Raw genomic sequence first — 17,239 nt, 5'->3', positions numbered from 1 at the left:
CTTCAAATACTTAAGGTACTTCCCGTGAATTGGGTCACAAAAAAAATTGAATTTTTTATTTTAATTGAAAATTCAATAAAAAATTAAAAAATATTTTCAACAGTTGTTATCTTTCTTTCATTTGGGTTGATCAGATTATGATCTGCAGTGAGTAGTGTTTGTTGCCAAGCATCAACTTTAAGTGCTAAATAGAAATTTTGATCAAAAACTTTTAATAAGTTACATTTGCTTTTAGAGTGTCAACCCACGGTCACTTGTGACGTTTCCATTGTCACATTTAAATAAAATTAAAGGTGGTCATAAGATAGAACAAGTTTATATTATTTTAAGTTTTATATTAAAAACAAAATTTTATAATGTAAAACATACAATACAATAAAAATACTTTATTGGGTGAAGGTATAAATGCACCCTTATACTTTAGCAAAAAAATCTTTTAACTCTCAAAACGTTCCATTAGAAATCTCTAGTTTTAAAAAATAGAATTATTAAATTTTTTTAATTTATATTAAATTAAATTCACTTTTATACTTTACCAAAAATGGCATGTGGCACTAGAACTTGTTTAAAAAATGTTTAATAGTTTCACTTCTTAATTTTTTTTTAAAAAAGCTTAGGATGTTACGAGATTTTTTTTTAAGAAAAATACAGAGATATATTTAATTTAATATGAATTAAAAAATATTTAATAATTTTAATATTTTTTAAGTAGAGGTGTTTAATAGGACATTTTAAAAATTTGAGATGCCATAAAACTTTTTTTCTAAAATACGCGTCACCCTCTATTATTTATAAAATCTCTTTTAACATATTCTTATCAATGTTACATCATCATTACATTGAGGTGATATCACAATTTAATGACAAATTATCATATATTCAAATCTTAAATACATGACAATTAATAAAGATAAATTTTTTATCTTTACTAATTTTAAATATAAATAAAAAATAAAATAAGATAAGTCAGTTACAAGTCCCCATAAAGAGAGCGTTAGCATTTTGGATACTTCCTTGGTAGCAGTCTAAGTTTGAACTTTATATTGTGCACAAAGTGAGAAGCCGAAGCCCCATTTGTTTCCAACTATTATGGGGTATTATTATTTCACAAAGGTTCCATTTTCATATTTTTACTTTATTCTTTTAAATTAAAAATATACATTGATCATGCTATATTTTGGAGTGTGCAAATAGTAATTGATCGAAATTTATTAATTGATTAAATTGAATCGACGAATAAAACTGAATCGAACTAACTGATTAATCAAAAAAATTGAATTGTTGATAACTGAAAAAATTGAAGATAAATTATATAAACTACACCGATTAAATTGAAAAAATAAAAAAAAATATGAAAAAATTTAAGTAATCGATAAAAAAACACACAAAATCAAAGAAAATAATAACCTTTTAATATCGATTGATTCAGTTGGTTCGGTTATTTCAACCAAAAAATTAATTGAACTAAATCGATGTAAGAAAAAAATTAGATTGAATTGATAAATTCGATCGATTCGATTTGATTAATTTGAATAAATTAAACTTTTACTTTCTCCTGATCATATTGTTTGATCACTTTTGAGTTATTATTATTATTATTATTATTATTTTAAATCCAAAGCTTGACAAGCCCTTGATTGAGGTTATTGTGGTTAGCCACTTTAATTTAATTTGAAAACTTATACACTCCACCTTAATTTAATTTTATTATTATTAAATTAAAAAATTTAAACACTTCACTTTAATTATTATTATTATTATTATTAGAATGATTATTCTTGTGCGAATTCTGTTATTTGTGTCTTTAATTTTGACAAAAGAGATAAATTACAGGTGAAAATTTTATCTTATTATATAGGATAAAGAATTGAATTCACAATTTATGAGTACGAATTTTAATTTATAATGATTCAACTATTTAATATGAGAATTTATTATTATTATTATTTATAAGATGGGAGGATTTGGATGAGACGTCAGAAGGATAGAAATAGAAATAGAAGAGGACACAACAGGGGAGAAAGATAATGATGGATGAGCTGACGCACTATTTGCCATGTGTTTGGAGTTTGGATTTTCTGCCTATCTAAACGTACAGAGGAGTCTTTATCTCATAGACTCTTTATTGGATGATCTTATTTTTCTTATTAATTCACCCCAACAATTTCAATTTGGACTAAAAATATAGTCATTATTCTACCAGAAATCCCTATTTTTTACTTTATTTTTTAAATTTTAGAAAAAAATACAACTTAAATTTAAATTTTATAAAAAAAATTATATCAATATAAGTTGGGTTTCCTCAATAATTAAATTTTCTCATTAGAAAATTATTAATTTATAAGTGTTTTGACATTATTTTATTTTACAATCGAGCCTTTTCCTTTTTCAAAACTCTTGATATAAATGGTGTTTGAAGAAGGCAAGCAAAGCAAATGGCTTGTGAAGTGTCCATTGCCTTGGCTGCCTCTTCGTGAAATATGCAAAATAAAGAAATGATATTTATCTTTAGTAAAAATAAATAACGATAAGGTGACAGAAGATAAAAAGGTGATTAATAAATTTTAATTTTTATATTCTTTAAATAAATTTATAATGCTAACCAAATACTTTGATACCACTACTGTTTATCTCTATTAAAGATAAATAAAATTTATTTAATATATATAACAAATTTGACAGGAATACTTATTAGCGTTACTCAAAACTTTGTTACAACTTAATACGCTATGATACTGATAGTCTTGAGTTTATTAATTTGGAACAAATGAAGCATTTGGTGATTTATAATCTCCAACTTGTCATTATCTTTTCATTTTTTGATCATTTTTATATAAAAATTGTGGTATATTACAGAAATTGTTGTTCATTCTCGGCCCAATGGCCTGAGCGACCTGACTTGGCCCAATAAAGGCTCTACTATTTTTGGGCTTGAGCTAGGTTTAGGCTCATACTTGGGTTGTAAGCTTTAAATTCCATTGGATCACACCGGGCTCAGCCCGGCCTATTTATGGACAAGCCCAAGAATATCTATTGGGCTGAGTTTTCTTTTGTTTGGTTACAAAGAAATTAAGAAAATAAAAAGGATAAACAGGCCAAATTGGTCCTTAACTGTTCCATTTTTGTCAAGCTAGCCCTTAAATTTTTATTTAATTCAAATTCACTTTTAAAATGTTAATTTTTGATTTACTTTTTCCTTCAAAATTGAACTGCTAGTTATTTTTTTTTTCAAATTCCCCTATAAATAAGCTATTCAAAAAAGTTCAAGGTGATTTTGAGCCAAAAGAAGCTAGGAAAAAGTTAAAGGGCCAACTCGGTATTTTTCCAAATATAATACAAATCTATACTAGGGGTAAACTTGACATTTCACAGCGCTAAAAACTATATATAATAATAATAATCGGAAAATTTGATGATAGTTGTTCACTTGGTCTTGCTCATTGCAGCAGGCAGCAGGGGAAGATGATATACAAGAGACTGAACCATTGCAAAAAATACTGGCATGCCTAAAATGCCCCCGGAAGTACTTGGATGACAATTCATTTCATTTCATTCGGTGGTGGAAAACCTTGAAGCCCAGTACTTCTCAATTTCCTCTGCAGTCCTTCCTGGAATTCTCCCAGCAATCAGAGACCACCTTCACATACCACAACCCCCCCATCAACACAAACCATAATAATCTATAACCAATAAAAATATAAAGGGTGGGTCGTTCATAATGAACCAACTTTTTTATTTAAAATGTCACGTTATTTTGACGATGTGAAGCATAAACCGCAGCAGTGAAACAATAACCGTGAGAAAGAAGATGTACAGGTGAGAAAACAAATGGGCGACGCTTTTATACAAGGGATATATGAGTAATTTACGTTTATATGTAAAATTTTATATAAATTTATCTAGAAAAAGATAAAATAAATTTATCTGAGTAATAATTTTTTTAAGAATTGTCAAAGAAATCTAATAAACACATTTAAAAGAATAAAAATTTAAAATATTTCCCATATCTTACGTTTTACACTCCCGATCTTAGTTAACAAACCTTACTTTAATTGTTAGTATAAAAAATTTCATTGTTTAGAGAAAGAAAATGGCAGGAAGCCAACCTTTCTCCAACCAGATTGTACATCACTGCGATCAGAGCTTCCTCATCCTCCGAAAATTGAAGCTTAGAGTCTTCACTTCTATCGCCTGCTACACAGAGAGAGAGAGAGAGAAGAAGAAGAAGAAGAAGAAGAAGAAGATTAGAGGCTGAATCTGAAGAGGGGAAGGGGGGGGGGGGTAACCCAGAAGAGAGAAGCCAAGGATATATGTATAAATACCTCCAGAGTCGAAAGAGACAGATTGATCAGAGTCGGCCATGGAAGAAATTAGCAAGCTCCGATTAATTTAACAGACAGCTTCAGAAAGCAAGGGAGCACTGTTGGCGGGGGGCTGAAAACGGATGTGGAGTGGAAGCAGCATTTATAGGTGGAGAAGAAGGAGAAGAAGAAGAAGAAGAAGAGGACAAAAAAAGCAGATGCTTTATTAAGTTTATGGCAGAGAGAGGAAGGAAGAACAAAAAAAGACGAGACGAAGAATGGGAGTTGGAAGAAAGTCCAAAAACAAGGAGGAATGGTAGTTGCAGTCCACAGTGGGGGGGGGGGGGTCCTCCCCCTTTGATGGGTAGTTGGGACCGAGTCATCAATAATTGGTGTTTAAATTTTAATATTAAATATAATATAAAAAAACTCCATCCCCTTTCAATTCTCTACCAAACAATTTGGTTAAAAACAGGAGTACGTCTTACGCGTCATTGCTCCCACCCCTTTCTTGTCTCATTTTCCCCCGTGGCCCTGCCCTGCCCTGCCCTGCCCTTCGTTTGTCTTGTCTCTTCATAAAATCACCTGAGAGAGAGAGTAATGGTAGATGCTGGATCTCATCCTCTAAACAAGATCAATTAATTAATGAAGCTAATTATTAAAAAGGCAGACAGGCAGGTAGGAACAGAGGGAGAGCATTCTGAGCAGGCGGAAAGCAATTTAAATAAGGCGAAACGGAAGCATGGATCCACGCCAGCCCACCAGCCTCAGCCAGTGCTCACTCCTCCATCCATTTTCTTTTTTTCTTTTTTATATATACATTTTATAATTAAATGGAGATATCGAAATGATCAAGAATATGCGGTGGCACTTTTTAACTCTTCCAAGTAATAATTAATGTCAATGGGGACGAAATTACTAGTGGGTGTCAACGGTTCGGATTGATTCGATTTTATAAGAATTCAGTAACCGAACCAATTTTAATGGTTTCAAAAAAATAAGAATCATAATCGGACCATTACATATATAAAATCAAATTATGACCAATTCGTCACATCGGATCGATTTCGATTCGGTTTCGGTTCTATCCAATTAATATTTAGCTTCTAAATATTTTCTCAAAATATGGAATTAAAAACAAATTTGTTAATTAAAATAAACTCATAACTTCACTAATACTTCAAATCTTGAAGTAAAAGTAGAACAAAATAATTCATAGACTATCTTATCAAATAAGATTACATCGACCATTTAATATAGCAATAGCGCATAAAAGTTTAGAAATAAAAGAATTCATGAATAACAATAACCAACAACAAAAAAGAAATAAACAAAAACTAGCAGATTAAAATTACAAATAATAATATATTTATGTGTATGTATATATATATCAAAAAAATTATAATATATATACAAGTATAATATCAGTTTCGATTCGGTTCAAACCACGGTTTAAAAAGAAAAATCAGTAACCAAACCAAATATATCGATTCTTAATTTTTTAGAACCAAAACCTAACCGTTGAACCATAGAATCAATCTAAAAGGCATGGATCGGTTTGATTTGATCCGATCCACCAATTTTTAGATTTTTTTTTTTTTTTGACACCTCTAGAAACTACCATCACTTTGTGTGCGTCTTACTACAGAACGTGTTACACCTTGAGATTATTAATTATAATAATAATTTGTCAATTACAATACAACAAGCCTTTTATGCCTACACTTCTTCCCAACTTTTCATAATTATTTTTCATTTAGACAATATAATTTCAATGTTATACCGAATATTTTATGATCCACATTCGAGAGTTCTTTTTCCCTTACTAGCAAATCGATTGCAAAATACATCAAGCAGCAGAAGAAATCCATGGATGAACCAAATTCCTTTCTTTCGGCATTATTAAGGAAGGCAATCCATAGAAACACCAAATGAAACACTGAACAGAATTTCATTGTCAATCATGATAACAAGTTTCAGAACAACCCACAATCTGTATCCGTCCTCATTTAACGGCACAATGGGTCGCGGAAGAACTATTAAACGGAGACACTAATATCGATAGATATGCTGTATCGAGCTGATCGATATACTAAACTAGAAGAGTACGTCCAACTTCAGATCCTGTCGTTACTCTTGCCACAGGTTGGCTGGCGATTGAACCGCACATGGGACAGCGTCCTCGTGCTGTTTAAAAACCATGTATCTTGATGTTGTCCTTCTTCACGATCCCGGCCTGTTGATCAGGAACAAACATTGCATAAATTAAAATAACCAGAAACGACATCATATAGCATATAGTAGTCTGGCGGTCTGGCAATTTCACCTGCACCAAGAAGGTGGAAACGTTCTTCCTTTGATCACCCTGGAGTTGAATCACCTGCATCAACGCAGAGAAGTTGATTTAGATTTTATCTTTTGCTTGCTCTGTTGATATAATTGTAGGGTTAGTTATCATTTAGTTAGTTTTCTGCATCGAAGTACTCCAAAATTAACACGTTTCATATTGGGTACAAAAATTTGTTGGTTTTCCTAGAATACTCTCTCTCTCTCTCTCTCTCTCTCTCTCTCTCTGAGTATATAAATTGACACACTCTTAACATATGTTTTATTTGCAAAATGAGGATCTCCAAGTAACTTATTTTTTCTTAACCAAATTAAGAAGGGATCAAAGAGCAAATAGCACAACTTGGGAAATGAAAAAAGTGAAAGGGTGGGGAATGCACCTTTCCTAACTCAGGATCCTGCACAACGGTACCATTACAGCAGAATTCTTTCTTGAGGTCTTTCAGTATCTTGTTATAGCTGAATTCCTTCTTCAACCCTTGCACAGTGGTCAAGCTTTTCCTTCCATTGCGCTGCTGTACACGCACATGCACGTACTCTTTTGTCCCTGCACCTGAGTCCTCAGCCTTTGCATCAGCAAAAGGATCTGCTCAAGGCATCACAACCATCCATAAGCCAAGCCACAAGAAGGCAATTACTTCAATATATGGAGAGTCCAAACTTCTTCTAATCATTTGAGTAAAAAAAACCTATAACATACCAAAAGTAGTTGGAATCTGGACGTCTAGTTCAGACATGAAACTTGTTCTCAAAATGGAAGAGTACTGATCTGTAATTTGCTTCGACTATAATAAGCCTTGTAGAGAGCTGAAACCAAAAACAGATGAAACTCAACAACTCAACAAACGACCAGATTATTCAAACTTAAGTAGACAATGAAAATCCAACAAAGACAACTATTTCAAAACCAAAATCCCTAACAACATGTTTTCGAGAAGAATTAAAAATTAACGAGCAGAACAAGAAAAACAATAAACAAATAATTAGATAGAAGTTGAACTAGCATCAACAAAGGCAACAACTCTGTGACCTGGACATGATCAGTGAGTTACTAGTAGCTTCACAGTAAATTGAGCAGAAAACCAAATGGACTAAATAAAAAATCAAATAAACAAGAAAGGGAAAAAGAAAAATATATAAACAAACAAATGAACAAAAGGTGAATTAGAATCAAGAGATGTTACAGACAAATGAACAAAGTTAGAATTGGCATGATTCTGTCTGATGATAGTTAATGGAAAAGAAAATTGTATGTGGACCTTCTAGCAAAGACAATGTGATGACAACAAAGAAAAAAAAAAAGATGTAAAGATCAGTAAGGACCAACATGTATGGTATTTCTGGTTAACAAAAAGGATAACAAAACAAGTCATAAAAAAGACCAAAAATGGTAAAATAGTTGGATTGGATAATGTTTTGATAGGGGCATAGAATGCATGGTAGAAGATGTCCTTGTAGTTAATGAAATTATTCAATGTAATCCTTATATGAACAAAGGAGACATTTAAAGTTGTGGAAATTACAGATGGATCAAGTTAATAAACTACACCATGAAACTTTGAGAAAAACTGGTTGAGCAGATGTCAAGAAAAAAAATTAAGGTGTCAGAAAAATTAATTTGGTTTCAAGCCTGGTAGATTAATGGGTCGTTTTGTTTGCAGATAAAATAATGATGGGATTCAATATTACTGTTTCACGTTTGGTATTTTAAAGTATTACCTAGGTAATAACTATTCTATGTTTGGTGTTTGAAAATGTGAATGATGTATTACTTGGCATTAAACGAAAAATGACCAAACTGCCCTTTATCATAAAAGTATATTTAAAAGCTAATTTCAAACCAAAAATATATATATTTTTAATTACAATTTATATTTTTAAATCAAAAAAATATATGCTTTATTTTTAAAACACATTTTCTAATGTCTATATATTAAACTAAAAATACATAGAACTGTAAATGGCAATCTATTTTCACTGGAATGAGAGACAGAGAGAGAGAAATCAGAAGCAATGGTGGTGATGGTGAGAGATCGGTGGCGGGATGGCCTACAGTGGCGGTCATTGGCAGTCACAGTAGCAATGGCAGTGGCGGTGGAAGAAGAACAAGAATAGGAGATGAAGGGGTAAAATTGTCCAACAATAGCAAATGTTTTATCCCACAGAGACTGGATTAACTAATCCAAGGTGGTGGGAGGTTAATTTTATCCCACAGGCATGGGATTATTTTGTCCCTCCTCACTTTTGGTTCCAAACAAAGTATTACCACTTCATGTGGTAATACCATTTCTTAAGGCAGTGTACCAAACATGCTGTAATAATGGAACGAATATACTTAGTGGAACACCGAATAGAAAGATCTAGAGATGAGCAAAATTATTCATATATGTTGTTCATATATTAAAAAGGAAAAAAAAACTTACGATAAAATATTCAGAAAAATCCTATGAAGGGTTTTACTTTTTAGAGAAGAAAAGAGTCTAAATTGTTAATATACAAGTTATTATAGACACGCATCATTAAGAAGAAACATGTGTTAGCAAAATAGAGGAGATACTGAAACAATTTCAATTACATCTGAACTGCATCAAAGATATGCATTAAGCCTTTATTTCTCTAATTGTATCAGATGCATCTTATCTTCATTAGAGGACATCCGACCTTATCAAGTCACCCCCCCAAAAAAAAACATATTGGTTCACATATAATGCATTTAACTTTTATTAATAGTAATATTCTGTTAAAAATAAAAAAGAAAAAAAACATTATAAGACAGCTACAATACCAGCTTTACTGTATGGCTTGAAGTATTGGACAATAAAGCACCAACACATGTAAATAGGAAAATAATGAATATGAAGATGTCATAGTAAATGTGGTCATACAAAATAAAAAGAATATAATTAAAAATGAGGTTATTCATAATAACATCAAAAGTAGCGCTTATTGAAGACAAGATGTGTGAGACACAAGTAATATGGATTTGAACATATGAGAAGAAAGTAGTCAAAAACTCATGAGAGGAAAGTAGGTGGCATGGTGGAAGTCAACAGCAAAAGACCAAAGGAATACACAGAAAATTTGGTAGGACTACAAAATTCTTAAGGTATAATATGAGTTATAATGGCCTTCTAAAAGATGATAGCCATAAATAAAGTAAATTAGCAAATTAAAAATTTATGTATCTGACCCTGCTTAATAAAATTAAGACTCAATATATTGTTGTCGTCATCATTTTTTTTTTTTTTATAAATGTGAAGAGAACCGTCTCAAGCTCATTTCCAATGAGATGCTTCTTCTCTTTTCCTTTCTTCTTTAGAACAAAATAAGCACCCTCCTTACCAGATCATTCAACATGGAAAACATATCTAATGTTAAATGGTCATAGTATTGGCATATTATGGACATCATGACTTTTGAATCACGAATCTCATAATGCATGTACATGTATGATCTTGTTTGGAAAAACATATCATTACTTGTACATGAATCTCACAATGCATGAATAGTCTTGCATGAAGTGCATGAATCTTATCTTGGAAAATATACTTTATGAATCTTCCATGTGGAGGATTAAGAGCCTCCAATTAACTCTTAAATATAGACTCATGCAAAGTTGAGGTTTCATAATCTTTAACAACAAAAATTATGAGCCTCCTACTCCTATTAACTCTTAGAAAATATAATCATGTACGGTTAAAGATTTATAATCTTTATTCTTTAATTAGAAAGGTTAAGTGCTTCAAATTTAGTAGATTTGTTGATTGGTAGAACCCTTAAGGTGTATTTCAAATTTTGGGGGTCCTAAGGTCCATCTGTTCACTCAATCAAGTTTTATACAATTTTCCATCAATAAAATAAGCATAATAATGTGTAGGAAAAAAATGAGAATAATAGTGAGGAGAAGAGAGAAGGTCATATTACCCCCATTCAGGTCTCTTCAACATGGTGCTTCTATCCTAAGGTGCCAAGTTCGTATCATAAAAAATTTGGGTAACTATTATATGGCCAAAGGTCCATGTTCTTTAGTGTTATGAGTTCAGTCTATATCCTCATTTTTGTGTTGGTCTATCTTCGCATAGGACATACATACTAGCACATGAACCGCAATTTCCAGATAATGTAAAATAAATGCTATAAAACACGAACATTATCTGCAGCTCATGCCTCGGAATTATGCAGCTCAAGAATTTTATCACGATCTTATACCTAAAACAATTCCCAAAACGAGCAATAAAGAAAAGAAAGGGAAAGGTTTATTATTTCCACCATCTAGACCACATATATTTACATCAACGGATAACTTGGCATTAGCTGATTACATAAACAAAGATACGGGTAATCAAGAAACCTCATGCAAATAATCAGGAACCAAACAAACAGAAAAAGCATATAAAGAAAAACAGAGACCATGCACAATTTGAGGGAAATTCAGGTCCCCAAATCCGAACACAAAATCGACGCGAAGGAATACGAAAACCCATCGATAGAACCAAAACATACGAAGAAAAACCCTGAACAGAGGCGATCAATTTCACGACAAAAACAGAGAAAGAACCCCGAAACCCTAAAAGATTAACTCAAATAAATCGAGCAATTAGACGTTAATAATACCTGCAGGCGATTCCGCGGAGAGAAGTAAAGAGGGTAAAGGAAGCCGACAGATGGTCAGATGGGTGTGGTTTGGATTTGATTTATAGTCGCACGGATTGATATGTAGCGCAGATATTCTGGGTAGCACTATTGCCAGGGCAGACGGACTATTGCCAGGGTGATGTACTGCCTGTTTTAAGCGAAAACTGTGGGTTATCTTGGTCTGGCGAGACGAATGGTTTTGCCAAGTTGAAATTCCATTTTTGCCGTTTTTGGCAATAAAAAGTTTATTCTGCCGGAAAGAAAGGCCTGTTCATTTGTGAAAAAGATTATTTGTTTTTTATTTATTTTTATTTTTTATATAAAATAAAAAAAAACACTTTTAGACTTTAAAAAATAAAAGAATGTGTTTAAAATGATGCCAAAAAATATATATATATAAATTGAGAACAAAGAGAAACGTAAATAACAATGCTAGTCGAGTGATATAGACGACAAGTGAAGAGAAAGATAAAGAAGAGGGTATTGGCGATGGTCTGTCTTTATAATAATAGGGATGAAGACACAAAAGAAAAGCTCAATTGTGTGTTGTTACAATAGTAGAAGCCAGCAAATAATAAGAGAATAAAGTGTGATGAATAGGTGGATGGATGCAAAAACATTAAGAAAAAGGAAAGTAAAAGAAAAGAAATTATTATTGACAGAATTTGAAGTAAGACTCAAATTAAAAAAAACATATTTTCTCTCGAGAATATCTTTAAAATGCTTCTAAAGTCTAGTATAATTTTAAAAAATAAAAATTTTAAGTTACGTTCTCTTTGTTGTTTTCAAGTTATTTTTAATTTTCAATTTTCTAAAATAATGAAAACGTATTCTCTTTGTTATTTTTAAAAATGTATTTTTGAAAATAAAAAAAAAATTATAAAGAAAACTCAAAACAACAAAAAATTATTTTGAGTGTTTTCATTCAAAACAAACTCTAAACTCAAAACACATTTATTTATGTATTTATTCATATTTTACTATTATAATGGGAAAAAATATTACAAAATTCATTAACTTTAAAATGTATATATATTTTTAATAATATATTAATATTAAATATTTCTAATTTACTGGATAATTAAATTTTTTTGTATAAAATATTATTAAAAATTTATTTTCAAAATTTAAAAGAGAATATATTTTATAATTTTTTGTTTTCAGAAATAGTTTTTTAAAATAACAAAAAGAACGTGTTTTCAATTTTCTAAAAATTGACAATTAAAATAAAAAATTAAAAATGAATTCAAAACTGAAAATTAAAAATAAAAAAGAAGGCAGCCTTACTTTCTATTCTCAAATTTTTTAGGAAAAAAATTGGACACAGTGTGTAATTTTCTATGTCTATAGAAATATTTTTTGGGAAAACTACTTTAGTTTTCCACAAGTAAACAAAACCTAAGCTACTATTTTTTGAAAATAAAAAAAAATCATTATCCTCTGTTAATTGATTTTATATCATACCAAAAGCTTAATATCGGTGGGCATAAATTGGTACGGTTGGAGATCTCACATTAATAGAATTTGTCGAATCTAAATTGTCAATTGGTCCAATCTGACTTTTCACCTTCAAACTTGAGTTTTTTTTTGTTATAAATAACTTGCAAGCATAAAATAAAAATAGAACAAATTGTTTAGCCGCATCTAAATTTAACCTTAAATGCCTAAGTCAACTATAATATGATAATAAGTTTATTAAAATCGAGATTTTAAGTAGAATTATAAGAGAGTTCATAAAATCAGATCGTAAAATTGTAAGATTTTATGAATAATTAAAAATATATTTTAATTTATGTAAATATATATTTATAATGATATAATCGTTATTATAAATGAAATATATGTACATATTTTAAAATTACTTCACCTATCAATTTTAAAAATTTGAATAATTTGAATATTTTAAATATTAAGTCTATCATTTATCATTAATTTATCACTCATTCATCTATAATCAAAATTTCAAATAACAAACTTTACCATCATTGTCAACAAACATTATTCTTAAAACAAATAAACACACACACACCCAGCTTAGTTGAGCACATTCACTATTATCATTGGCAATACATAACACATGTTGGATAGTCGAAGCAAACTTATCAATCAATACACATCACACTTAGTTGGTAGTGAGGGTTTGTAAAAAAAAAAAAAAACTTACCAATGAACCATGTCGGAACAAGAGGGAAACACAATTACAGGGGAGAACATCGATCAAGAAAGCCAATCAACCACGTTGCAAGCTCACAACAAGGGAGACCTCGATCAATTGTAGGGGTTAGTAGCCGAATAGGGTTTGCAAAAAGAGAAGAAATCGTACTAAGTAGAGTAACAGTGTTATATATATATATATATATATATGGGTCTATTAGAGACAAACATTTTCATATCTAACATGGAAAATAACCTAAATTGTAAATTCGATAAACTCAATTTGAGTTTATCGTGTTCACTGAGTTTGACGAGTCAGATCGCGATCCTAGGCCTATTCCACCTAAACTCAATCCTACACTCAAGCTAACTCATTTTATATCTTTTGACTCATAAAATCATAGGATCGTGTGAGTCGACTCGCGATTTTAACAACAATGATGGATAGTGTAATATAATTGGTAGCTAGAGATAAATTGTGTTTAATTTTGCTTGAATATTCAAAATGTTGAATTAGTTTAGAGTCTCTCTTATATATTTTCTTTTCAAAATAGTAATTTCAATCTTTGAATCACTTCCCTTCTAATTTACAAAAATACCCCTCACCTTTTAATACGTATCATATCTTAATTGCTGATGTGATGACCCTTAGCCTGTATTGATTAATTAAATTTAAAATTGAGTGAGCTGACTCATTTTAATTATTAGTTCACTTAAACAATACCTTTTAAGTGTTAAATAGACAAAATTACAAAATCTTCCATTTCCATTTGGTTTAAACAAGTGAAAGAAAATTCAAATTGTGAGCCAAATACCTATTAATCCATCTATAAAACTCTTGTTGAAAATAAATGATTCAAATTGAAAAAAACAATTACTTGAGGCGTACTAAGCATTATCTTAAAGGATAGATTTCACCTTTTGGAGAAAATATTTTGGTATAAAGGTTGAAGATAACTACCTTCCCAAGTTTCAACAAGCATTTTTTCACTTACTTGTGCTAATAAATGAGGAACTCAAGAATAGCTTAAACTTAGGTCGGTAAATCACATCAAAGATCACAAAATTTTGGTGTCTTTTCTATTTTGGTCACTAAACTTTAATTCTTTACAACATGATCACTAATGTTTGAATTTCTTTGCAAAGTGATCGCATTTTAAATTTTTCGACAAGCCCCTACCAAAGTTGGTGATATGACTCTGATGTGGGAAACAAAAAAACTCACACGATAATTGTGCGATGAAAACTAATAAGATGTTGGCATGTCTCAGTGCAAACTCCCTATAAAACCCTTTTCCTCATTCTCTCTCTATATTTGCCTTTTCAGTTGCGGCTTCTCCTATCCTTTTGATCGCCATTCACCGCCGTTGCAGCTACCATGAATGCCTCCATTGCCATTCGCCTCTGATGCAACTATCGCTGCCATCGACGCCTCCATCGTCGTTCGTCATTGTTGTAGTCATTGCTGCTGTCGCCAACATAGCATGGCAAATAAGAACAGGAACTTCTCGATAATCAAGAGACTCGTACTAAAGAGATGTCGAACGCCTGCTCTCATGCATTTGAGGTCGTTGACCATCATCCACACCACTTCTCAAGAATTCATGCAGCTTGTTCAACGCCTAACTGGAAAAGAAGGTCCGATTATTACTCTGGTTTCTCTGTCTTCTTCTTCTTCTTCGATTTCAACCATGAAAACGGACGGCAATCTCCGTGGCAAGAGAGATTCAATTTGAGGCCAAGTCAAGGTGGGTTCAAAGAATGGCATTGCTATTGACATGGTGAATTGATGATTGGCGAATGATTTGAGCGTCGATCAAAAATTGTTCATATTCATGAAACAGCTTAATTAATTTTGCTTCTGATGGAGACCAGGGCAGATATCTGCCTTTCTCCTAAACAACCCATGTACATGTGTACATGACGGTAGTAGAGGCTTACGTTATCACTGTTGTTTTAATTATAAAAATATTTAAATAAACATTGAATAAAAGTAAGTGTGTGAAATAAGGTAATTTATAGTAAGATCGGTTTAATTAAATCAACTTGTACTGTGCCACTGCTAATGTGTCATGTCAAATCTTTCATACCTTCTGAACCAATTTAGGGGTTGTCAGGCTTATCCTTTTTTTTTTTTTTAACAGCTTAAACGCTCCTTAACTTTTAAGTTTAAAATTAAAAAATTAGATAACATTTAAACTGATAATATGTTTAGATAAATATAATTTTAAATTATTAGTTAATAGTTAAATGTTTAGTTTGAAATAGTTGATTAGCTATTAAAACTTAATAAAAAGACAAAAATAGATATGTTATTGAATGATATAAAATTTTATCATTAAATATTAATAAATTATATATAATTATTAAAAAATATATTAATACAATATATATACACCTTTTATTTTTTTCCTTCAAAAATATTACAATTAGATTAATATATAGACAATATATATATGCACTTACATGTGTATATATATACAACATTTATAGCAATCGGAGACTTCGACGATGGAAGAGGTGGTGGACGATAGAGGTGCAGGCGGTGGACGACGACGACGGACATGGAAGAGGCGGCAATTGAGGCTGAAGGTGACAACCGATAGGGATGTGGATGAATTTGAAGGCAACGATCACTGATGACGGTGGAGTTGGAGGCGGCAACCAACGACAACGGCCGAAGATGGAGGAAGGCAACAATGGCGAGGAGGAGCTGGAGAGAGGTAGCGATGACGAAGATTAGGAGACAAAAGGGATAGGTAGATGGGAAATATGAAATTTGTGTGAGGGCAAATAGGTAATTTTATTGGTCAACGCATATAATTCTCAACCAATGTTGTGGAAAAGCCAGGAAGTCCAAATTTTTCCAAAACGCTCATATAATAGCTTTTAAGCTGACAAAGGTTGTCAAACATTTAGGGTGTGTTTGATTGCATTACTTAGAATTAAATTCTAGGTAATGATTTTCTAGAAAATAAAAACTACCCAACCCCCTTAAAAAATGAATTTTATGGAAAAAAAAATTTAAATGCTTGTACCATACACATATTTATCATAGAAAAATTAAGAGTGTTTGATTACTTCTATAAAAAATATATATAATAATTACACATTTTTTTATAATAAATATGTACAATCAAACATATTCTTAAAGAAAAAAAAGCTTTACAACTTATAAACTATTATTTGGCTGTACTATTATTTTTTAAAAAATAATAATATTTATATATTTTTTTTTATAATTTTGCTACTTAAATTATTTTTATTACACCCAAATATTGACAAATCCAAAGGTTATACATTTTTAATTTAAAAAATATAATATATAAAATTACAAATACTACACTAAAATAATGTTTATGCTAAATTAGATCTCCATAAATTTATTTATAATTATTAATTTTAAGTAATATATATATTTTTGTTTAACCCCATTTCAGTTTCGTCACATCTCCAACTAAATGTGCAAAGACAGTAATACTAGTTGTAAATTCAAGTTGACATCCATATTAACACCCTATCAATTAATTATTAATATATCTTTCACTTAAGAAAAATTCTTAAGAGATAGACTGATTGACAGACAAACTTAGCTAAAAGACTAAAATGCCATCACCCATATTGCATTGCACTTTTTCCAATGCAATATGAGTGAGAGTATTTTAGTTTTTTAATCCCTACTCTGTAAGTCTGTAGAAGAAATCTTCACTTAAATGATTTAATAAGGGATGTTTTGGTAATTCATTTAAGCAATAAATGTAGATACTTGAATGAATTATCAATACATCTATTATTTAAATGAT

At 30.8% G+C, this 17,239-nt stretch overlaps 1 protein-coding gene across 1 annotated transcript; it reads right to left on the bottom strand.

Moving 5' to 3' along the window:
• Window positions 1–6,175: 6,175 nt before the first annotated feature.
• LOC127792624 (protein translation factor SUI1 homolog 2) lies at window positions 6,176–11,424 on the bottom strand. The gene is made up of 5 exons (XM_052323208.1): window positions 11,262–11,424; window positions 7,348–7,454; window positions 7,028–7,233; window positions 6,628–6,681; window positions 6,176–6,537 (listed from the first exon to the last, which is right to left on the bottom strand). Exons 2-5 carry the CDS (start codon window positions 7,382–7,384, stop codon window positions 6,493–6,495), a joined length of 342 nt encoding a protein of 113 aa, XP_052179168.1. The 5' UTR covers window positions 7,385–7,454; window positions 11,262–11,424; the 3' UTR covers window positions 6,176–6,492.
• Window positions 11,425–17,239: the final 5,815 nt, after the last annotated feature.

The sequence above is a fragment of the Diospyros lotus genome, chromosome 15 (assembly GCF_014633365.1).
Source record: "Diospyros lotus cultivar Yz01 chromosome 15, ASM1463336v1, whole genome shotgun sequence".
In the NCBI taxonomy this organism is placed as follows: Eukaryota; Viridiplantae; Streptophyta; class Magnoliopsida; order Ericales; family Ebenaceae; genus Diospyros; species Diospyros lotus.
Note: the sequence above shows the minus strand (reverse complement) of the source record. Positions and strands in the feature narration are given on the sequence as shown.